This window comes from Colius striatus, chromosome Z (assembly GCF_028858725.1).
Source record: "Colius striatus isolate bColStr4 chromosome Z, bColStr4.1.hap1, whole genome shotgun sequence".
In the NCBI taxonomy this organism is placed as follows: Eukaryota; Metazoa; Chordata; class Aves; order Coliiformes; family Coliidae; genus Colius; species Colius striatus.
Genome location: NC_084790.1, coordinates 48,457,115 through 48,482,070, shown reverse-complemented (window position 1 = coordinate 48,482,070; position 24,956 = coordinate 48,457,115). Strand labels below are relative to the sequence as shown.

At 41.6% G+C, this 24,956-nt stretch overlaps 1 protein-coding gene across 1 annotated transcript in view; it reads left to right on the top strand.

Moving 5' to 3' along the window:
• The window catches only part of CMYA5 (cardiomyopathy associated 5), a 52,935-nt gene that overhangs the window by 20,199 nt on the left and 7,780 nt on the right, over positions 1-24,956 (top strand). Inside the window, exons 6-12 of the mRNA XM_062018997.1 lie at positions 2,877-2,972; positions 3,642-3,875; positions 5,548-5,570; positions 7,504-7,625; positions 13,105-13,254; positions 14,379-14,525; positions 17,920-18,064. Of these exons, the coding sequence (XP_061874981.1) occupies positions 2,877-2,972; positions 3,642-3,875; positions 5,548-5,570; positions 7,504-7,625; positions 13,105-13,254; positions 14,379-14,525; positions 17,920-18,064 (917 nt within the window). The remainder of the gene's footprint in view (positions 1-2,876; positions 2,973-3,641; positions 3,876-5,547; positions 5,571-7,503; positions 7,626-13,104; positions 13,255-14,378; positions 14,526-17,919; positions 18,065-24,956) is intronic.

Here is a 24,956-nt window from a genome sequence, read left to right as displayed (position 1 = left end):
CAAGGTACAGAACCCTCTATGTGTGGGGACTAGTGTCATTAGAAAGTTACATGTGTTGGTTGCTTGGAGATTTTAGACAAGTTACATAGTTCACACTACATGGTTGTGTTGAACAAGGTGTTACCATTTTCTGTTCAGTTCACGTTCATTTGTGCCAGCAGTGTTTTAGCTGTAGTGCAGGTAATAGTTCAGAAAGTCTTATTTCTTCTCACTATCTCTAAGCTGTACTACTCCAAAAAGTAGATAAAAATTCCCTCCATTTCTCTAGCCTAGTCCTTTGCTATTGATTAGTAAAGCATTTGACACCATCTCCCACAGCATCCTCAGCAAAACTAAGAAAGTTTGGGCTGGATGATCAGGTAGTGAGGTGGATTGTGAACTAGTTGAAGGGAAGAAGGCAGAGAGTCGTGATCAGTGGGGCAGGGTCTAGTTGGAGGCCTGTGTCTAGTGGGGGTCGACGCTGGGACCAGTGCTGTTCAATATATTCATTAATGACCTTGCTGAGGGAACAGAGGGCACTGTCAGCAAGTTTACTGATGATACTAAACTGAGGGGAGTGGCTGACACACCAGAAGGCTGTGCTGCCATTCGACCAGACCTGGACAGGCTGGAGAGTTGGGTGAGGAGAAATCTAACGAAATTCAACAGGGGCAAGTGTAGAGTCTTGCATCTGGGAAAGAAGAACCCCAGGTACCTGTACAGGCTGGGGAATGAACTGTTAGAGAGTAGTGTAGGGGAAAGGGATCTGGGGGTCTTGGTGGGCAGCAGGATGAGTATGAGCCAGCAATGTACCCTCGTGGCCAAGAAGGCCAATGGCATCCTGGTGTGTATTAGAAGGGCTGTGGGCAGTAGGTCGAGAGAGGTTCTCCTCTCTCTCTCCTCTTCCTTTGTGAGACCACAAATATTGTGTCCAGTTATTGTGTCCAGTCTGGAATATTGTGTCCAGTTCAGGGCCCCTCAGTTCAAGAAGGACAGGGAGCTACTGGAGAGAGTTCAGCCCAGGGCCACAAAGGACAACGGGCAACAGGTACAAGCTGGAACATAAGAGGTTCCAAAGAAATGCAAGGTAGAATTTCTTCCCTGTGAGGGTGACGGAGCCCTGGAACAGGCTGTCCACATGGGCTTTGGAGTCTCCTTCTCTAGAGACATTCAAAACCCACCTGGATGAGTTCCTGTGTGACCTGCTCTAGGTGGTCCTGCTCTGTCAGGGAGGTTGGACTGGATGATCTTTCGAGGTGCCTTCCAACCCTTAAGATTCTGTGATTCTTTGATACTAATGAAAAAGGTTTGTTGGTTTGGGTTTTTTTTCCCCTGTGGAAGCTCTTTTTCATTCTGCTTGTGAAAGCAGCACACATGTGGTGTCTCACTTTTCCCATATCAGATTTGTACAAGTATAGAGATGTTCCTTTCCTGGTTACCAGATGTTAAATCTCACCACAGTATGTGAAAGGTGAGGTCTTTTTCCTGTCACATGTTCAGTTGACAATAACACAGATTTTGTGTAATTTTACTACAATTCCAGAAGGGCTTGTATTGATGGTATTCATGTTATTATTATGCTAACTCGTACGTCAAATTAAAAGTGGGAGGAGTCAATGTTGCTGTTTCAAATGTCAGTATTTACAAAATATCTCCATTGTGTGCAGATGTATGACAGCAGCTTTACTTTGCATATATAGCCATTCGTGCTTGACTTAGAAATTATAATTAGCCACCAGTAAGTCAGCAATAAAGTCACACACCCAGGCTATTCCTCAAATGTACCTGCACTGCAACAAGTCAAGCTAAGCTGCAAATAAACATCTCATGATATCACTTCTTGGCTGTGGAGTATGGACATGAAGCCAATATTAAATCTGGCCACAACACACGCTTGGCTTCATGTGATTTCTAGCACTCAGGGATCAGATTACTCTGAGATGGCATTTATGTTTCTTGATACTTCTGTATAGTTACTGAGAAAACATTAAGATAGCAAAATGCTGTCACCTGAATTCCAACTGTAGGAACATAGCTTCACAGTAAAATAAATGAGCTAAGGATGGTATCTGCCAGATGTTATAGGTTATCTTGACAAACAGAAGTTTGCCTCTGAATCTTGATGATTTGCCCTAAATATTTATAAAGTGAGATTTCAGTCGTAAAGTCCATTGTGACATTTATAATTAATGGAATGTCATTTGCTAGTTTTCAGCAGATCCATCTGTAGAATTTTGCCGTAATAGAAAACTGTTACTGGAGAAAGTTAACTTTCTTTTTAGATTTAAGCCAGCTAATTAAAACTAAGTATTTTTATGAATTATAAATTGCACCTGAACAGATGGCCAGCTTACTTTCACAAAAAGTCAAGAAATACCATGGAAAAGTTCTGACTCATCTCTGGTGCCTCTTGTCCCATGGACTGCTTTTATTTCCACATCTAATTCATTTAATGAATTCTGGTTTAGAGGAAATATCTTTAAAATTCTAATTTAAAAAGTCATGACACTGCATAATCTATTAGCCTCATTATTACCTCCATCATCTCCCTCTTTATAGGCTTATTTCTGTGATCTCTTAGAGAACTTCATGAGAGTCTGAGCACCCTCTGTCTCCAGCAAAGCTGCTCTGGAAATTTTAATATTCAACAACTTGTACAGACACTCAGCACCTTGTCGAACTGAGCTTGCTTTTTCTTTTTGGTTTGGTAACAGCTTTGTGACTGTTCCAGTTGCTATTTCTGTGCTTGTCTTTGTAGCCAGGGTGGTACTTGAACTTAATTTAGCAATGTTCCAATGGTGGTTCATGGCATAACAAAAATATTCCCCTAAAATAAGTTGCATGTAAAAACTTTGTAAAATAACATGTTTAAGTTACTAAAACACTTTACATTTCAGGATCAGTTAAGTGAATTGCTAATAGCACTGGAAGAAAAGTCGATGAAGATTGAAGAGTTTGTGAGTGATATTGAATCACTATTTAACTCTGTAGAGGTAAGTCCTGTGTTTTATCACACTAGTTTTCCTTCCCTCTATAAAATTACTTCTAAGATATGCTTACCTTGTTTTGTAGTGTTATTGCTTCCACCAAAACAGGCTGTTTCTCTCTTCCTCAAATTGACTTCTCCTATTGGAAGGTGTTAACTTTAAGGGAACAAAAAGACAGCTTCTTTTGCACATCATTGCAAAGTGGAATATGTGACTGTCAAGCATGGAAGGAAAAAGTTTCCTTAATTTTTTTTATGCTTATGTAAAGCTTACAGTGGTTTGTGTCCTTATTTAGAATCCTGTTTGAAAAATGAGTTGTCCAATGTCTTAAGTTCTTAATGCCAAGTTCTTAAGCCTTGAGGACTGTAATAATTTCATTTGAAAGTATGGATTTTTAGCTATTTTGTGGTCAGAATTCCTGTCTCAGTGCTTAAATATAGAAGTTTAATTTGAAACACTAGCCATAAAAAAAAATCTGCCATTGTTTTTCATGCATTTCTCTAGCATTGTTTCTCCCAGATGAACTTGATTACAGAAATAAAGTTGTCTTATTGTCAGGATACCAGAAGGAGTCTATTGATGGCTCATGTATAGGTAATTGAGAATTTCTGTGTATTCATTAAATGTTGTAATTTTGTTCTGCGGATCAATTTACATCTGTTTTTAATTTTGTAGGAAAACTGCAAGAAAAATGCAGAGTTATTGGAAAAGCAGAACGAAGAGATGCTTAAGAAAGTGGTGGCACAATATGATGAGAAATCGGAGAACTTTGAGGAAGTGAAGAAGATGAAAATGGAGTACCTGTATGAGCAGATGGTTAACTTCCAGCAAACTGTTGATTCAGCAAAGGAGACTTTGGAGACAACAGTAAAAGAAATGGAAGAACTTGATGGATTTGTTTTCCTAAATGTAAGCAAAAATGGCTTTCATACTGTAGCTTTTATGATACTAGTTAGGAGAATACTTACACTGTACATAGTCTGAAAACAAGCGATTTCATTTCAAAAAGTGCCTTTTTCTTTTCAAGATAGCCAAATCCTGAAAGCTCAGCTATTCCACTCTGAAACTGCTAGATCATTTGCTTTTGTCATGTGAACACTCAAGAGAGAATGGCAAAGGAGATGCACAGAATGAAAACGTGACTTATGCCATTAAAATGATTCTGGGTTTTTTTGTGAAGAGAATACTGAAACAGTTTGATAATTTATCTAGAAATAAGTATCTATTGAGGAATAAGAAATGTTAAAGTAAAAGGTACTTTTTACAGTATGAAAAATAAAGGTGAAACAAGAAAGTGTAATTGAAAATTATCCAAAGCAGAGTTGTTGTTGTTGTGGGGGTTTTGTGGGTTTGTTTTATTTTTTTTCAATGGAGTGGGCACAGATAGTAGTTACACAGTTAGATTGCTGAGGCTCTGATAAATTCTGAGTGGCTGTGTAATGCTTAGTTGCAGCAGAGGTTAAACCACAACAACAGACTAGGTTTAGGAATGTCCATGTGAGGGGCAGGTCTGTAATGGTCCTTTCTGGATGTGAATCTGCATGACTGGAGTTATCTAGTTCATACAATCAGTAGTCATAAACTGGTTTCAGAGAGTCTTTCAGGTTAATAATTAAGGGTCTGGATTGTTGTTCTGCTGTAAAACTTGTCCATAAGTGAGCTATGGCACTTTCTCCTCAATAGAAGCATATCAGCGGTCTTGAAGGGGACAGGATTTCTGGGATGATGATCTTTTCCCATTATGGAATTAACACATAGTCTGGAAGTTTGAGAGACACTGTCCTGCAATGCAAGAAACAAAAAAATTCAAATTACTGTCTAAAGACCAACTGTTCACAAAAAATAAATCAGCTTTCCAAATATAAGCTTTCAGCCTGTGTTTTAGCAGTTACAGAAATGGTGAGGCAATATTTGGTGTTATCCCCTGCACCAAGCTACACAATGTCCTAGTATACTGTTATCAAGTGAACACTATGATAGATTGGCTGTTTTCAGATGGATGAAAAATATTCCTGAACTTTATAAGATACTGATTGATGCTCTGGAAAAAGATAAAATTAAAATTCTGAAATTCTTCTTCTATGGACTGTGAGAATTGTTAGATTCTGTCAATGACCCAGGAAATGTTAGCTGAAGATTCATGGAGCACAGGAGAAGCTTTCACTCCATGAGTATAAATCTCACCCAGCTTCTAGTAATCAGAAGATATGAAGGAGAAATTCAGACAGAATTTGCATTTAAGTGTTCCTAATATGCAGGTGATTTCTTTCTGTAAAAGCCTTGATTTCAGAAAGTATTTGACTGTACTCTGGTCATTATAACCTGCATATTGAACACTGACCCCATGGGAGCTGAAAACCAGATTTAAACTCTAACAGCCTGCCAAGTCAGAGCTTTGAAGTGGAATATTCTTAAGGAATCAAATTCTCTGCTGGTGTGAATGAGTAGCATCCTAGACAACATCAAAACAATAAAGTCCTGTATATTTTATGTCTATGGAGGGTAGCAAGACTGTTACATGAGTCTCTTCAACATTTTCAATGTTTTGAATATTGCTAATACATTATTTTTCCTCCTCTAGTCATCTAAAGAATTAAATAAAAGGTATATGAAGTGTGCGTTAAGTGCACTGTAGTGAGTACTAGGCCTGGCATGCTGTTTAGTATTTGTAAGCTTTGAAAACACCCTGCTAACATTCATAACTGGTTTTATTGCAAATAATAAAATTGAGATCAGAGGTTTTATACTTTACTCTTTAACTGACTGGTTTCAAAGTGTTTTGCACGTGTTCTGCAATACATCAGTGAAACAAGTAGCTTCTCAAAATGTCATCTCAATCTTAAATCTCTGCATAGACGTTTTTAAACTACTGTTCCTTATTATTATACAAGCATATACTAAAAAACATTTTAAATATGGTTACATCTCTTAGACACCACTGAGTATGTTCTGTTTCACAAGTCTGATTCTCTATTACTTGGTCTCTGAAATGCCATAATGCAAAGTGTTATGCTCATCATTAGGGTAGCTGGACTATATTTCTGACCATCATTTAAAAAAAAAAAAAAAAGGGATATTAAATAGCTTTCAAAAGCTTTCCAGGAGACTATGGGCAGATGTTTTGTCATGCCCCTTCATCAGCACTGCTTGGTTCAGGATGTGTCCAAAGGGCTGGTGCCTTATCACAGCTGCATCGTGGCCCACCTGCACATACCACTAAATAAATACAATTACAGACAGTTCTCTGCCACATGTGACTTCCTCAAGGTAGTTATTTTAGTAAGACACATCCCTTAATGATAAAAGTGTTTGATTATAAGCCTGTATTCTCGCAATACATTTTCCAAGATGAGCTACAAGTTTTCAGCCAGGCTAGCTGCAGGGTCCTTCTGTGCAAGTCCCTAAACCTGCTTTGCCCACACCACCACCCCCCTAAAAGGCCTGGGTGTTGAGCAGTAGGAATCAAACATGCCGTTGTCAGTGCTATCTCATCTGTCACAGTGATACGTGTGCTGACATGGACAGAGGTATATAAAGGACATAGGAGTCCCTTTGCATTCAGATTACAACCTCAGGAGAGCAGTCTGAAGAGAATGTGCCAAACATCCCTTTGTGGTTCCTATTAATCTGCAAAACTAAAACAATAAATTTGGGCTCACCTGTTATAAATCAATATGTGAGCATCTGACCACATATCTGCATGTAGATGTACATTATCACATCTGAACAGAACAGGTATAATGGGACAAAACAATTTTCCAAGGTTTTCTGTATACTTGGTCTTTACTTGTTTACTTAAACACTAAACTTACCTTTATTCTGGTTTGTGCATGGATTTGGTTGTTATTTTTGGGTTTTATAGTATCTGCCTTGCTAAAAAAGGTTAATAACATATTTTTCTAAAGAAAGAATATTTTATATTTGTTGTGCTTTGCTGAGATGATGCACAATTAACTACTTGGTGACTGCAAAAAAAAAAAAAAAGGAGAGAAAGTTAATATTCAGTTCTCTTAAAAAAGATAACCTTTCATTTCCTTGAAGTTGCTTCTGCCTCAGAGTTAAAAATGTGCTGGGTTTTCATCCTATAATGAACTCAGCAATTAAGGGCTAATTAAGCAGAATCTATCTTCCCTCTCATCTGTGGTGGATTTTTTTTTTTGCTTGTCACAAGCAGCTGCTTTACATTGCATCTCTGGGGCCAGCTGCCGCTATTCAGCTCTAAGGTTTGTAACCTTTAAATGCACTGCCTTAGTAAGTCTGAGCCCCTATGCTCATGAGAGTCTTGCTGTGAACTTCAAACCCTCACATTCTCATGATTCAAGTGTATACAGACCATGTGCACTTCCACTGTGCTCCTGATCCAAAAATCCTAGTGTGTTGTAAATGTTCAATCAGGGAAACATTGTTTTCCTTGCATGTTGTCCTCAAGTGCGTGGGAAATACGTAGAGAAGCATCAGTTGCATGATTTGTGTTTGGAAAATGTGATACCTGCCACAAGGGATTTGTATGGACAGTTATGTGTTTTCTTCCAAATAGATTACTATCTGCAATGGATACTACCCTCTCTTTAGAAAAAGTGCCCAAGGCGTTTTCACTGTTTGAGCACTATGCCGACAGTCCAGGACAAAGCAACCAGCACTCCCTAAAACATGTGCCTGGTAAGAATCTCTGGATGCCTTCTTTACAAAAGCTAATGTTTGTCAATGCTTTGGAATTTTTAGGAAGCTAAAAACAGAATCTATTTGAGAAGTATAAATTTGCAAACCATGTAATTAGCAATCAGAGTTGAATGTAAAATGAAGTCTAATCGTGCACAAGTGTTTGGCTTATAGTAGGACATAAGATGAGCAACAGAGGGAAAAGTGATAAAGTGGGGGATTCTTGCATCATTTCAGATGTCTGTACCTCAGACTAGCAGAAGGTCTCTATCTGTAAATGTCCCAGGGCTAAAGAAGTTGCTGCTCCTTTGCAGACAGGGACAAAAGTGACAACCAAAGGGTCTCCTGGGCTCTCTTCCTCCAAGGTGGACAGTCCCAGCATTGCTTGACTAACAGCCAAGGTCACTCAGCTTGTGCCAAGTGAATAGAGGCATCTGAGTCCCCATTGGGAGATGAAGGGGAAGGGGTTAACTGTAGCTGGAAACAGCTTCTGCTTTGGAGGGCAGCAGCGAAAATACCACATGATGAAGGGTTTAATTCATCTCACTCTGTTGTTTATGTCCTGTATAAAATGTGTCTGTGTGGGCCTTCCACTCTGCCTGCACATAGATCTACAGAAACTATTTAGATCTGGAGAGCTGTCAGTGAAGTGTTTGTCAACACCAATTTGTGGATTTGCTTTTCTTTTAATGGTGCCTTATGCCGTCATTTCTTTTTCAAGAGAAGGTTTATTTAGGGATCTTCTGTCTCACTGCCATGCTTTACGATACCCCTTGCACTTTTGGACCCACCACCACAATCATAGTCACTCTCTGGCTTTTCAAGTGAATCCTCTTTCTCATGTGTTTGGTCTCTGCGCACTGGAACGACAGCATCCATTTCCCTAAGATGCTTTGTTTCCTGGCTGGATTTTCAGGTGCCTAGCCTAATGGGACATGGGAGAAGTGCCATCTTGCACAGAATGTCAGGTGTCTCGTAAGAGGTGAATGTACTCAGCAGCACTGCAGTGGGGAGATCGTCTCTCTCTCCCACACTGCTGCTTTTGGGAGGTGTAGAGGAACTGAGTATCTCTGAGACCTGAACTTCCTTGTCAGATTTATGTGAATTTGCATGCAGCATTCAAAGCTTCACAGATGAACTTGGATAGGCATTTGTGCATGCAGCATTATCTCAGCACCGTTTTTTTTAAAGCAAGCCAGATAAAAAGATCTCTCTTGTAACTCGCTCTCAATCAGAGTTAACTGAGTAGAGGAAACGCACTATGTGTCTTGGTTTAGTTCCTAAACTTCCTCTTGCAGTCCCATACATGTAAACATTCTTTCCTCGTGGGCTATTTGCTATATATTGTCTACTGGCAAGGTCATTCAGTAGGACAAATGCATTTTGTCATGCTGTACTTTCCTTTTCCCACAAGTCACTCAACACTTTTTCCCTAAACTGCTGACATCTGCTTTTCAATTCTATTTGCATTAGCTACTGAGATTGCTGAACACCAAATGGCTCCAGACCAGTTTGCTTTGACAAGCTGGAAATGAATGACTGTCACCTAGCAAGCGACCTTCAAAGCTCCTAATTCTTTATACTTTCTTCTCTTTCTCTTTCTAAAATACACAGTTTTCATTCTTGACTTCCACTACTGACTGTTACTGTGATTGTTGCTTTAGTGAGCAGTAGACAATTTTATTTTTTGTCAAGATTACACCCTTCCTGAAGGGAAAATAGACGTAAATGCCTACCCAAAACTTTATTCAGAATTGAACTCCTTGAGTACATAACATCACATACTGAAGGCAAATGTCACACATCCTCAGATTTTTTTTTTGATTGAAGCCATTTGATGAAACACATGTGCATTCATGCTTCTCCGATCCACATATTTTTCCATCCGAAAATATAGTCTTTCACTGAGCAATTCTATAGAACTTTCTTTTCACTACTTCAGAGACATCTTTCCTTCAAAATGCTCTCCATTTCCAAATTTTCCATATGCATTAATAAAAAGTCTTTCTCCTTCAAATTTGTCCTCCTTTCATGTAAGCGATCCCCGTTAGCAAATGCATAAGCCTAAAAAACCCTTCCAGCATGCTATTGAGTATACAGGTACCCAGGCTCTACAACAAGAAGAGTGGAAATATTTTCATAACTGAAAAAATACTATTTCCAAAGCCTGCCATGAGCCTTGCCCTTTTGTACCAGAAGGCTAGAGCCTTTACTGGTTGTAACAGTCTTCTCTTACAGTCATAGAGGGATATAACTGCTATCTTTCTTCAAGTCCACATAGACAAGGAAATGTTATTTTTCATTTCATTAGAAAGAGGTAAATATCCATAAAACATTTGGAATTCTTTCTTTTTAAATTTCTTTTTCCTCCTGGGGGCTGTGGAGATTAGGTAGCACAAAAGAAAGACTCGTGTACGCCACAGCTTTTCAATGAGAACTGAACTGATGAGAAAACCTCACATTTTTCTGTTGAAAAATATTTCGTCAAAATTGTGGTGTAAATATCTCATTTCTTTGACTAAAAGTCATTTTACAAGGGACTAGCAGTTTGATAACACATAAATGTTATCTCTGCGAAGAGAATAATTCAACTTTGTGCTTCAAAATTACTTCCTTTCAAAACTGTCTTTCATATTACACAAAGGGAAATTAGAAATCAGAACTTTCTCAATATTACGAAACTGAGTTTTGATCTATAACTCTCTCTCTTTTTTTAATTTTTTTGTTTCCCAGAAGTTTTACTCATTAAGCTAGCTTCTATTCAGATTTGGCATGTTAATTGTGATGGTTTATGCCGGTGTCCACCAAGTCATAAAATCACTCCCCCTCCTAAACTAGACAGGGGAGAGAGAAATATAATAAGAGGTTTGTGAGTCAAGGCAAAGACAGAGAGATTACTCAGCAGTGAGCATCATGGGCAAAACAGACTCAACCTAGGGCGAAAAAAATTTTGATTTATTAAAGGAACAATAAGAGCAGGGAGAAATAAAAGTATCTTAAAAACACCCTCCCCCAACCCCTCCCTCTTCCTGGGACTCCTTTTCCCTCCCCCCCAGCAGCGCAGGGGATGGGGGTTGTGGTCAGTTCATTACAGATGGACTTTGCTGCTGCTGCTTCTTCTCAGGGGTAGGCCTCCTCACACTTCCCACTGTTACACTGTGGGGTCCCTACCATGGGAGACAGTCCCTCATGAACTTCTCCAGCGTGGGTCCTTCCCATGGGCTGCAGCTCCTCACAAACTGCTCCAGCATGGGGCCTCCCACAGGGGCAGCTGCTCATACTCTGCTCCAACATGGGTCACCCACCCGCAGAACAGTCCTTCAGGTACCAACTGCTCCAGCCTGCATCCCTCACAGGATCACAAGCCCTGACAGCAAACCTGCTCTGCTGTGGGCTCTTCTCTCCCCACGGGGTCACAGGTCCTGCCAGAAACTTCCTCCATGGTGAATATCCCATGGAGTCACAGTCTTCTTCAGTCATCCACTCACTCTGGTGTGGGCTTCTCTATGGGCTGTGAGTGGTGCTCTGTGGCCTCCATGGACTGCAGGGGCACAGCTGCCTCATTATGGGCTGCACCACAGGTCACAGGGGAGTATTTCTTTCAGGGCCTAAGCCCTCTCCTCCCCCTTTTTCTCTACTGACCTTGGTGTCTGTGGAAATGTTTTCACATTCTCACTCCCTGTTGCTGCTGCACCTCCATCACTAACTGTCCAGACCTGGGTCAAATGCAAGGTCCAGCTTAGAACTGATGGACCTTAATCCTATAAGCTACACAGGAAGCTTCTGGCAGCTCTTTGTTTAAAGAAGGAACCCCTGTAGCCCCCTCTCAACCAAAAAACCTGGCCCAGGCAAAACCACTACACTAATAAATCTTGCAGTTATGGGGTTTCTGTGATCATAAATAGAGGTTTCTAGGCAGGAAAAAAAACAACTAGTCTCCCCAGTGGGTCCACAGAAAGGACATCTTTTCCTCAAAGTGTTCAATTTTAAAATAGACTAACTCTGGATGCAGTCAAAAGAGCAATGAGAAAGATTTTTTTTTTTTTAATCAATGGGAAGCAGATGTCATCCTACTGTACTGATAGGTCTCTGTATAAATCATAAGGAAACAGCCAGCATTTGGATTTGTCTTGTTCATGCCACAGGGGATCATTATCATTACTGTGAAGATAGCTGACAAAAAAGTGAAAGCTTTCTGCTGAGATTTTAAGAGAATTCATGCAATATGGAAATTTACCGGTGGAAGAAATAGAACCATGTATTTTCGTTCTGTGTAGTCACTTTAACAATGAACATCTTTTGGGTCTTTTTGCTTCTTTATCTCCTCTCTCTGTTTTAAGCCATAATCCTAGAGGGGAACAATATCTCATCGGGGCAGATCTGTGATGATCAGGAGACAAAGTTTATATGAGATTTGTGGAGCCTTGGAGGTCTTTGAGGTGCTGTTTGTGAGCAATGCTTCTGGTTGTCCCATGGAGTTAAGGTGCTTTGACAGAGTTTGGGTTCTCCTGCATGCCAAATATGATGGTGTCCACTGCATCCATGGAGATCATCACCATACTGTTCAGGAGCATCTAGTGCATCTCCCACCTCTGGGCAGGGAGCCTCCTGCTCCCCATGGCTGTTAGAGCCTTCCTTTGCCTACAGCACATCGCTGCTGGTCTTACTGTCAGTGGATTTGACACATTACATGAATTGCTTCCTGGTGTAATCAGGTTCTTTCCTGTACCCACCTTTCTGGGATCAGCTACATACAACAGTCTCTGGAGGAGGCCTGCCTCTGCAAGTCACCTCTCCCTTTCAGTGAGCTATCCTGTGCTGTTTGCTACAAACAAATGCTTTCAGTCTTCACTTTCATGGGCATCCTCTTCATAGGCTGTCCTCTCCTCTGTTTTCTGTACTGCAAGGTCAGGTAGCGGGGAAGGCAGTTACTCAAAGGAGGCTGCATTAGGCTCCAGGGTCTTCTGACCTTTCTGATGAGATTGCCTGAAGTTTTCAGGAGTCTCTTGGGGTTTTATCAGTACATGTGCCTCAAAGTAGGGCACAGAACTGGAGAGCTGTCCCTGTTACTGAAGAAAGCAAGGCTCTCAGGAAAGGGAGAAGGATCACTAGAGCCTAGAGCTATATGACAGCTCTGTGTGTCCAGGATTGCCACAGCCCCAGAAGTCTACCTGCTGGAGGCTGGAAATGAACAGCTGTGCCATCACTCTACTGATCTTATTTTGGATCTTATTTTGTCCTTCCTATGAGGGAAATGGAGAGATTCCAATGCCAAGCTATTTTTTTCCTCTTCCTAGTTTAAGAGGACCTATTGCTCTGAAACTACACCGAGTATTCAATTTTTCACATACTTACTGTACATGTTCTGTGTAAGTAAGCAACCTGGGTGAAAATAAGCAGTTGGATTGCCTCACTAACCTGTAGCTAATTTGACTGAAAATACAGGAATGTTAATAACAATGAGAGACTTTCCTCTCAGTCCCACAGACACCGACTGTTGTACCTCAGGAGCCAAACTCAGCCACCAGTACCTCCATTGCCATCTACTGGGCAGTGAACGATGGGGATGCCATTGACTGCTTTCAGGTCTACTGTATGGAGGAGCCACAAGCCAGCAGAGATTTGGGGGGTGAGTAAGGCCCTTGCCTTCATGACAGCAGGAGTCCTTTCTGCTCTGATGTGATGTCAGCAGAGAGGAGACCAAGCTGCAGGGGAGGGCCCAGGATGCAGAGAGGAGAGGAGCTATGAAAACATCGTGCACAGGATCAAGAATCGGTAACAGTGAAGGGGAGTGTGAGGTGGATGCCATTTCTTCTCCTCTCTTTTGTCCCCCCAAATACAAGATAAATATCATAGTCTGTTAAGTGCAAGGTAATTGTTTGCAGAGAGGCAGCAACATCCCTGTTGCGAAGGCCTTTTATGAAGTGGCCCAACCTTCAGAAAGGATATGTCCATGAGAACTGCAGGGATTGATCCGAAAGAGATGGATTTCACTAGAGTTTCTTGATTCTGCATGTACTTAAAAAATGTATCACAATGAAAGAAATGACAGGAAAAGGCAATTGGTACTTCTACAGAATTTCCACATATAGAAAAAGGTATTTTTTTCAAAATTACATTAAAACATTCCAGAAGTTATATATTAAATATATATTTTTAAAAAGAATTGAAATACCGCTTCATTTAAAAGCTCAGACTGATCACAAAACGAGTTTAAGCAACTGGGCTCTGCATAAATGCATGTGTGTGTGTACCTCTAGAGAGTGTATGTGTGTAGGGGATGTGGAGTGGGGGAGTGTGTGTGTGTGTGTGTGTGTGTGTGTGTGTGTGTGTGTGAAGGATACCAAAGGCTTTGTGTAATAGCTCACTTTCAGCTAAGGGCTATACAGTCCATGGAATTGTTGTTACAATTACGTTACGTTACATTACGTCACGTCACGTCATGTTAAAGTGGTGAAACCAGGGTTGATAAATGCTCTTTGGAGTACCAAAGTTGCGGTTTAGTCCTCAGGAGGACCAAGGGCCATAATCCCTCCTTGCCATCATCAGGGCTTCAGAGTACTCAGTTCAAAGACATATCAGAAACCTTCTGTCAAATCTGAGCCAGAGTAAACTGTGGAGATCTTGCCTAGTACACTTTCTGGATTTTTTTTGATTTACCACTTTTTACACATTAGTTGAGAGATGCAATCATGGGCCCTCCCACCGCAACACATAAGAGTGATATCCCGTGCATGTGTGTATTCCTCATAGCTTTGGTGGAAGAATACAGAGTGACGGTGAAGGAGAGCCACTGCATTTTGGAGGACCTGGAGCCAGATCACTGCTACAGTGTGTGGGTCATGGCTGTGAATAGCACAGGCTGTAGCTTGCCCAGTGAAAAAGCCATTTTTAAAACAGGTATGTACATATTTTGGTATTTTATTGTTGTAAGATTCAGGTCCTTAGACCAATTCTAGACCATAGTGTTACTGTAACAGAAGAAACTGCTTCATTTAGCCCATCTGGCAGAGAGCACACAACTCACGGTTGTTTCTCTTTTCACTAAGAGATAGTGGCATAATCGCTCCTGGGAGGAAACTTGAAGGTACCGAGATTTAAGACATTCCCACTCTCAGGCCTCATGACTGCAGTATTGGGGCAGCATATTCTGAACTTTTCTTAGTGCATTGCAATGCTCTGGGGAAGCTCTGGGAAAGCTGCTTTACTGCTCCCTGCTGCTGCTTCTGCTGTGGAAACTGGAGGCAGCAGCTGCATTTGTGCCTCTCTGGCATCTTCGCAAATACATCTACATTGTATTTATTTAAAATATTAACTTTTCATGGGAAGGCCTGCTTTACCCAGGTTACACACTGCGTTTAGCTCAGTGGGACACAAATCTCATGTGTGGCTAAGAGGCTCTGCTGCTGTTTAAGTGCTGTAAATTAAGGCAAGCAATTAGACAGGTATTGTTTATGAGCTTCATTTGACTGATTATTTTTTTCAGAGCTTTAATTTCTTTAATAATTTTTATTGACAAAATTATTGCCTCTTGAATTATGAGCAAGGTGAAGCATCTAGTGCCTGAGGCCCCCTTGCCAGAAATTTTTTTTAGTGCTGGGGATAAAAACAATCCTTTTGTTCTTGCAGTCACAAAATATAGACATGGGTATTTAACAATTTTGTAATGAAATAACAGCATAGCATTGAGTGTATTGTTGAAATCACTTGGCAGCAACCACAGGTTCAAGCCTTTTGTTTAATCCACTAGACATCACATTTGTTAATAATTCTCCTTGATACTCAATTTACTACTCATATTCTAGCAAAGATTATTTTCTAGAGAATTCAAAGTAGAAATTCAAATTTTATGCCCTCAACGATGTAGTTGTGAGCATGGCACAGCATTCCTGCAAAATGATCAAATAATAATCAGTTATTGCTAGCTAATAAATCATAACTTTAAAAAGGGTTCTCGCCTCTCTGCAGTCATTATGATTCTATGAATCTATGATTATTTTTATGAACTGTCTTTGCCTTTTGGTGTCAAGCTTTCCATTCTTTTCCCCAAAACTGAAGCCTTCTGAAGAAGTTAATTTCCTCAAATCTTTGATGCCTTACTTTGGCCTATTTCTTTAGGAAATCAAATAAACTAGATCAAATAGGGGCTCATTAAACACCTTGTCTCCTCTGGACCTCCAGGTGGACTCGTGGGGACACTGCTGAGCACTGACAGATGTAAAACTGATACATCCTTTTAACACCAATAATGCTCAGTGTGAGCCTCAGTACTTTGATATAAAGCTAGAATATTTTTATTCTTCAAGTAGCCCAAAGAACTCAGATGCAGGAATTTAGAGTTTCTTTTTAGTAATTCAAATATTAATTTCTCATATACAAGGAAATAACTTGCCTGTATTTGCAGTTACGGGAACACACACATTAATATTGGATAAAAACTGTGCCTCTTCCAGGTGTTGGCAACCCCCACAAGACTCCTCTTTTGGGATTGCACTCGTGGAGGTGGGCAGTGGGCCTAGGGAGCTGTGGGGATGGAGGCGGGTGCTGCTGCAGCATCCCCCCAGCACCTCCTGTCTGCTACTCCTCCACCTCCCAAACTCACAGCTTGTCCTCCCCTCTCCTGGGGAACACGCTGTTTCCAAGTAGCATTTTCTGTGAGGGAATGATGCTGAAGACAGCAAGAATCCCTCTACCCCGCCTCCTCCCTATCTGTTTCAAAACTGATCTCCAGATGAGAGTTCTTTGCAGTCCTAATGAGAGGAGTTACTGCATCTTTTTCTGTTCAAAACCTATGTGATTCTCATCCTCTATTTGAGGGACAGAGTAAGAGCTTACCCTTTTTTGCTCTTTTCCTGTTACAAGATCACTCAAGTGAGTGCTGGAATATTATGGGGAAACCAGACATACATTCTAACTGCAGCTAATTTATTTAAAAAATCTCAGAAGCACAGTAACAACATTTTCTGACTTGTTCTCTCTACCTACTCTTTAGATAGATTAAAAAAATAATAAATCCTGATGTCTTATGACATATGTCCTATGTACTATTTGCACATACTTAAACGTGGGGGTGTGTGTCCATTGCTGAATGCAGGTATTAGGCAATTTAGCTATTAATTTTTAATTCTTTAGGAATAGATGTATTTCAAAGCAGACCATCAAATCAAATACGTTGCAAGAGAATTAAGGGTTACTGCTAAGGAAGCTACACAAAGGTATTACCAGATAAGAATCTATTCCACAGGTCCATTGTTCTGATGAATACCTAGATTAGCTGTTCCTATAGTAGAGCATCAAGTATATCTTAACCTGAGCTTTTAACCTCCTGATTTTCAGTAAACCAGGAAATTGATATGTACTTATGGGTGGGTTTTTTTTCCTTTTCTACTAATAACAAATTACTTTTTTTACACAACAGGATGCATCTGGAATGCTTGTTGCAGTTCTGTAAGATTATCTTGTCATAAGATTGGCTAATTTCTGCTTTTATCTTAGGCCTCCTATTTGGAACCTGATCTCCTTAAACACAGTTCAATGCTTTCTATGACCTTTTTTTAATGAATAACTTTTCTTTTAAGGATTGTTATTAAGACTGTTTCTATGTGTTTCAACAAGACACTGTAAGGTTCATCTATGTTGCTATTCCCTGGAAAGGGAAAGAGCAAGTGAATTTAACTAATCCATTTTCAGCTACGATGTTGGATGTGCAGTTTCACATAATAGCTTTTGATTGCTCACATTCAGTGTGCGATTTTACATTCCATTTTCTGTCTTGCAGTTGGGCCTGTAGTTCTTAAACTGAGGCTCTATAAAAGAGAAATTGCAGGACCAAATTTTAGCATTGCAAAAATAAACAGGACATAATTAAGCAGAAAGTCAGTATCTCCCTGTAAGCTCTACAACAGCATATTTGTTTCTGATGCAGTTCATGCAGGGACTGCTGAGGGTAGGATTGAGGTAATGCAGGGAGAGCTGTGAGCAGTACTACCTGCTATTCTGCTCCTCAAAGATTGGCAGAAATGATGAAAACGTGCTTGAGGAAAAGCATAAATAACTACATGGCCACTTTAAGGAGGTGCAGAAATGTACAAATATTCACCGTGACTTCCTCAGAGTGAGGTTTTTTCCCGATAATGCAGCCCTCTTCCATCAAAGCACAAACAAGCAAAAAAATCACTGCTGAATGGGCAAAACTAGCTGTCCTGTGGGTTTCTGAGGAAGTGACTCTCCCTTTCCCTCGTCTGGCCACTGGTGTCCTCCTAACAATACCACTGACATATCTCTGTGTCTGCAGCCCCCGCCATCCCCACCATCAAGGCTGAGGACTGCACGGTGTGCTGGGACACGGCCACTGTCCGCTGGCATGCCAGCTTGGCCTCGGTGGAGTCCTTCACTCTGGAGTACTGCAGACAGCACTCGCCGGAAGGAGAAGGTCTCAGGTCAGTGCTGCAGCTGCAAGGTCACATTAGGCAACTGCCAACAAGCATCCCCCAGACCACCGGTCATTATGCAGGAGATTATTCTGCCTTCAGCTGTGCACAGAAGAAATCTGCTTCTACATGCTGAGGAACTTACAAGACAAGTACTAATCCATGATATTAAGCTAAGACATAAAAATACTTCCCTTTTTTTCTGCTTAACTGGGCAATCCCTTTCATTTGGCCATCAAAATCCTGTGTTGTCTTGCAGCCAGACAGAAGTTGCAGATCTGTGCTGGCTGGTGAAGTAATCAGTGCCCTGCAGCTGCCACAGCCTTGAGCAGAGCAGGGGAGGGCTACTGAGCTCCACGGAAGGAGTCAGGTGAGATGGAGGAGCCTGGCCCAGGTTGCTCTCTGCTTCATAGTGAAGGAAGATAGGAGCATCTTGAAGCATAGGGAGGGTGATACGGGTGTCCCAGCGATACTATGGTGACTCACCTATGCTATCTGGATGTATGGGCAGATCCCTCCCAAACCACAGCTGAGCTCAGTGATGCCCAGCTATGCAGACATAGCACAGGGGTCAAAAAGCAGCTTTGAAATTGGGGGTGGTCTTATGCCAAACCCTCTGTGGTTTCCCCTATGCTAAGTTCATACTGCATAGAGGAGAGGGCATGGAGGGATCTAGGTACCACTGAGCCGTGAGACCGTGCACTGTGTTGAAATACAGAGAAGATGTGGTGCTCTGTATGTCTTTGGGGCTTGGGGTTTTCTGTTTGTTTGCTTTTTAAAAACAATAACAACAATATTCTAGCAAAATACAGTTGTGAAAGTCTCAAAACCTTTGGGAGGTGGCGTCTTGTGACTTTCCATATGGGACCCTGTGGAAGAGACTCAGCTTAGCTGAGTTTGTGTGTTTCACCTCCTGGGGAGCCGGATTAGAATCTTCACCAGGGAGCTAGTTCACATGGACTTCATGGAAATGTGGCAGAGAAGGAAGAACTCCATCCCTCAGAGTAAAAATTATTTAAATGGACTAAAGGGTTCACAGGTTTCTAGTAGACAAGTACATCAGTGGAATTTTGTGCATCTTGCTCCTTGCAAAATTAGGCTAAAAATTAAAATTAAAAAACTCTGTGGGGCTAGGAGACCTTTTTTCCATGCAGAACCAGTGTGCTGCATTAATGCAATCAAGGAGATATCTTGCCCAGCTCTGCTGCCTCTCGAAGGGCAGCCACAACCTCATACATATTTCATGAAGCCATCAAGTCCCTGTAAACCTACCAAAGTTGCTGTTGGTCAGGGATAATGTAGCTGTTCCCAAAACTCATGCTATGTTTTTTGCCCTCGAGTTTCTTTCCTGTTTAACTTGAATAGCCTGGTTTGTTTTTTTTTTTTCCTCAAAACCACCAGAAAGTGTGTTGGTTTCTGTAATTTGTGAGCAAGGTGTCAGTAGCAGCAAGCAGTTGGCTTGTGTGGTGGCAACTGTGGTGAAAAGCTGCCAGAAATGACCCATTCCCTTTCTCAAGTGACCCTGTGCAAATTCTAACATGTTTATAATTATATAGAATCACATTTAGCTTTTTGGCCTCCCTGTGGGCAGAAGCTGGCCTTTTACTGTGACAAGTGTGAAAAATTCCCACAGGACAAAATTATCAATTTTGTCAGAGTTGCTTAGTTTAGATTTCTAAATCTGTAGAAGGGCTCTGACCTCTTTTTACAGTGTCAAAGACCATCTTTCACCACTTATTTTCTCTCAAAGCAATGCTCCTCTTTCCTTTGGCAGAAGCAGCCCCCTGAGATTAACCTGGAAAGCTTCTGCAATGGCACAAGATGTTTCAGTGATAGAGAAAATATTTTAAGACTTGTATTTAATTTTTTGCATAAAACCAAGGGGAAAAAAAAAAAAAAACCAAACCAAAAAAAAGGCCTGCTGGTAGATGAAACATATTGCCTGTATTGTTCCCATCCAAGGGCCCTAAGGTGCAAGTCAGGACTAGAACTCAATTCCTTATGTAGCTGATACAGTGAGAAGCTGCCTTCTGGAAGTACTTGTGGAGAGCTTACAGTTCCTATCTTGAGTAACTGCGCTGAGTGTAATAAAGCTGTGTCTTTATGCACACCTAGCATTTGTGCCTGGAAATGCTGTAGTTTCTTCTGTTCACTTTCCTTGAAAGCTTGGAGTTTGCCTTTCACAGGTTTGTGCAGGACCAGCCAAATGCACTTTGACAGACAGCCTGTGCCTGTAATGCTTGTGGCAGCCCTGTAGCTGAGTGATTTCCCAGTCACTGGTTAGGGGCTAAACATATTTCTCAGCAACCCTGGAAAGTTTATACAGCTGCTGCTGTGGTCACAGTGCAAAAGCAAAGGTCAGGGAAGGACATCCAAGAGAAATATTGGAGAAAGCAGCCTAGTTAAATCCCACAAGGCTGCTTTTACTGATGTCACTCTGGGAGCTCACCCAAGGTGAGGGGCACCACCAAGAACACAGGCAGGGAGAAATACCCACATTAAACAAATGGAAACAAGTATGGAGCCTCTGGTCTGGGATGCCCCCCTTCTGCATGTCACAGGATCACAGGATGGTTGAGGTTGGAAGGAAGCTTTGGAGATTATCTGAACCAATACCTTTGCTCAAGCAGGGCCACCTAGAGCAAGTTGCCCAAGTGACTTTTGAATATCTCCAGGATGGTCCCTGGAGCAGTTGCAACTCCCCAGGGAGACAATTTGAAGCACATCTGGAAATAAATCATCACTAAAGTTTGATTCTAAATACCAGGGGAAAAAAAAGCCCAAACCTCTATGTTCTTCCTTCCTGCCAGCTTTCCACCCGAGGAACATGGTTTCATGTAAAACTGTCTTAAATCTGTTGCAACAATGGGTGTCTGGCCTACTGCTGTGGTTTAAAAGCTCTTTCCTGGGTAGATTCTCTACTCAGAATCTCTGTGAGGCTTTGAAATATTTCCTTCAGTTTCCAAAGCTCTGCTATTTTCTCACCGTTCAGCCTCTTTGTGTTGAGAAGTCAATGGAGCTGTGGGTGGAAGATGGAAAACTGCGAGAAATGTAGTCCAGGGATTAGATGTGTGGGCTGTTCAGATGGAAACCATGTATCACATCATGAGGAATCTGTAAGACTCAGGGAGGCAGAAATTAGTACAGTATGCAGTGAGTTTGTAAAAGTGGAAGTGTCTGAGTGTCATCCTCTCTGCCATTGCCAGACCAGCACTGATAGCAACTAAAATTTTCCTTTTATCTACAGAGCAGGTCTGATGCTGAGAAAAGGAGAGCAGGCCTCCCTCCTGTTGTGTTGCCCAGAGGACTGTCCTGCCAGCTCAGGAAACAAGATGTGGAGAGCAGGGAATCTTCCTCCCCTCTGGCTGTGGTGGGCCTGCTGTCTCAAATAGCAGCACAGAAAATGGCAGGTGGTTCTTTGGTGATCTAACTCAGAAACAGCCAGAGCTGGGTGCAGGGAGAGGGAAGAAAGTATGTAGCACAGCTGGGAGCAAACTCAGAGCCATTTGTTCTTTATTTTCAGCTTCAAGAGCTTTTATATACTCATAGTGCACCCCTTCTGTGTGCTTCTATACATACCTTACATACTTGGTGCAATAACTCCACATCAGTGGTACCAGCACAGGTCTGGGGATGCTGTTTCAGTGGTATCTCAGGGATGGAAATGACAATTATGGCACAGAGGGCGTTCTGAATCACTGCAAGGCATATAATTTGCTGGGTTCATGCAGTGATAAAAAATATCCTCTAGACACCGTTTCCTTGAAATAAATGAGGGTGCTGATGAGAGAAACATGATTGAAAACACAGCATCAGATATCCCTAAAACCATGGAAATTACAGCTTCAATAGGCAACTTCTACCATACTATTCCTTGATAAATGAAAGGTGGAGAAATATGTAATTCTCTCTCTTCTCCTTGGAATAACATGTACATGAAATTTTGAGGCTGGTTTTTGAGACTTAAAGGTTCCTCTAATAAAGACAGGGATTAAGAGGAGGTGCTTAAGATATTTAACTTCAAACATTTCTTGAAAGTCTATGAACTGAATTTTGTATCATGATATGAAGACATTGTGGGGACATACAAATGGGATACCGTTTGGGCTAAAGGCCAGGATGCCTTAAGCTTTAGAAATAACATTATTACATTTCCAAACATCTATAAAGTGGGTAGATATATTTAAAAAAGAAAATAACTGACATTAGAAAGGCTGGAGGTGGGTTTCACTTCCTTTCATGACCAAGACTACACAGTTCAATACTTAAGGTAAGCTCAGGAAAGACTGAGCTGCAATGCTTGTTACAGAACAAGCAGAACTCAGAAATGAAACAGGCTTCCGTCAACACAATCAAGATGCATTGGCCCTACTCTTCTCCTATGCGTGATCTGTATGCTGTAAGCTAAACAGTAATCATATCTTCTCCTCATTCTTGCTTTTTTTTCACTAATTGCAGAGTCAGACTGAAATATTGCCAACCATTGTAGTTGCTGAGGAGTCCCGAGTATTCACTTTCCCTCTTCACCTTATCAGATAGGAGGAGAGGCCATAGCAAGACCTATTCTTCTTTGCACACAGCCTCTTGTGAGCTTGAATCTCGCTCAGAGTGTTGCAAATGAAATACCTGCTTCTTGGCACATCCTATTGGTAGCAGCATGGTTGGTTTCTAAGCCTTAATCGTGGCTAAAATTGATGGGCTCTTATTCTTATGCAACTTAAAGCTGGCTAAAATAAATTACTGAGCAGAGAATGCTATTTGAAAATCCAGTCACTGTTTTACTGACCAGATCTGCTTAAAGTCCAGACCTTTCTGTCTCACCATTATAACTGAAAAGAGACATGCTATTACACTCAAATTTAAATGTGCGAACTCTGATTTGGAGAACTTCTGAATTGGAAAACTTCAGATTTGAAAGGGACCTAAGTCTGAACTTTGATATCTGACCCTATTCTGCAATTGGCTAGACCTAAAATCTTCACTGAATACCAAGGTCATGGGATCCAGACTCTGGAATATGAATTACTCCAGATCTACTCATTGCAACAGAATGTACCTCTCTATTTGGATATAGAAACAAATTTGTGTTTTATTAAATAACAATCAATCACAGGATAAGAGAATGGTGAGAGCTGGAAGGGACCTCTAGAGATCATTCAGTCCAATCCCCTGCCAAAGCAGGTCCACCTATATCAGGTCACACAAGAACATATCCAGGCAGGTTTGAAAGCCTCCAGAGAAGGAGACTTCACAACCTCCCTGGGCTCATTTGAGGGCTCGCTCATCCTCACATCAAAGAAGCTTCTCCTCATGTTCAAGTGGAACTTCCTGTGTTCCATCTTGTGCTCATTACCCTTTATCCTGTCACTCATCACTACAGAAAAAAGTCTGTCTCCATCCTATTGATACCCACCCTTTAGGTATTTATTAGCATTGATGTGATCCTTCCTAAGTCTTCTCTTTTCCAGGCTAAAAAAAAAAGAAGAGCCCCAGGTCTCTCAGTCTTTAGTTGTAAAAGAGACTTCGGTCCTCTAATACCTTGGTAGCCCTCCACTGGACTGTCTCCAGAAGTTCACTGGACACAGGACTCCAGATGAGGCCTCACCAGGGCAGAGTAGAGAGGGAGAAGAACCTCCCTCAACCTGCTGGCCACACTCTTCTTGATGCATCCCAGGATGACATTGGCCTTCTTGGCCACGAGGGCACATTGCTGGCTCATGTTCAGTTTATTATCAATCAGGACTCCCAGGTCTCTCTCTACAGAGCTGCTCTTCAGCAGGTCAATCCCAGCCTGTACTGCTGCATGGAGTTGTTCCTTCCCAGATGCAGGACTCTGCACTTGTCCTTGTTGAACCTCATCGGGTTTCTCTCTGTCCAATTCTCAAGTCGGTCGAGATCCCACTGAATGGCAGCACAGCCTTCTGGGGAATCAGCCAGTCCTCCCAGTTTGGTGTCATCAAGGAACTTGCTGAGGGTACACTCTGTCCCCTCATCCAGGTCGTTGATGAAGATGTTGAACAAGACTGGCCTCAGAACCAATCCCTGTGGAACTCCACTGGCCACAGGCCTCCAACTCGATTCTGTGCCATGGATCACCACCCTCTGGGCTCTGTCATTCAGACAGCTCTCGATCCACATCACTGTCCATTCATCCAAGCCACACTGCCTGAGCTTTCTGATGAGGATGTTATGGGATATGCTGTAAAAGGCCTTGCTGAAGTCAAAGTAGATGTCATCTGCTGCTCTCCTCTCATCTAGTCAGCCAGTTATATTCTCATAGATGGCTATTGGATTGGTCAAACAGGATTTCTCCTCAGTGAATCCATATTGACTCCCTTGATAACCATCTTTTCCTCCATGTGTTTACAAACAACTTCAAGGATGAGTTAGAATCATAGAATCATAGAATAATAGTTTCAACTGGAACAGGCCTTTAAGATCATTGAGTCCAGCCTCTGTCCCAGCCCTATCAACCACTAGACCATTTCCCTGAGTGCAACATCCACCCATCTCTTAAACACCTCCAGGGACAGTGACTCCACCACCTCCCTGGGCAGCCCGTTCCAACGCCTGACAACCCTTTCAGTAAATAAATTCCTCCTCATATCCAGCCTGAACCTCTCCTGGAGCAACTTGAGGCTGTTTCCTCTTGTTTTATTGCCTGTTACTAGGGAGAACAGACCAACACTCTCCTCACTACAACTTACTTTTGAGTGGTTATAGACAGCAATAAGATCTCCCCTGAGCCTTCTTTTCCCCAGGCTAAACAGTCCCAGATCCCTCAGCTGTTCTTTATACGAGATGTGCTCCAAACCCTTTACTAGCTTGGTAGCCTGCCTCTGTATCCTCTCCAGCACCTCAATGTCCTTCTTGTGGAGAGGGGTCTAAAACTGGACGCACT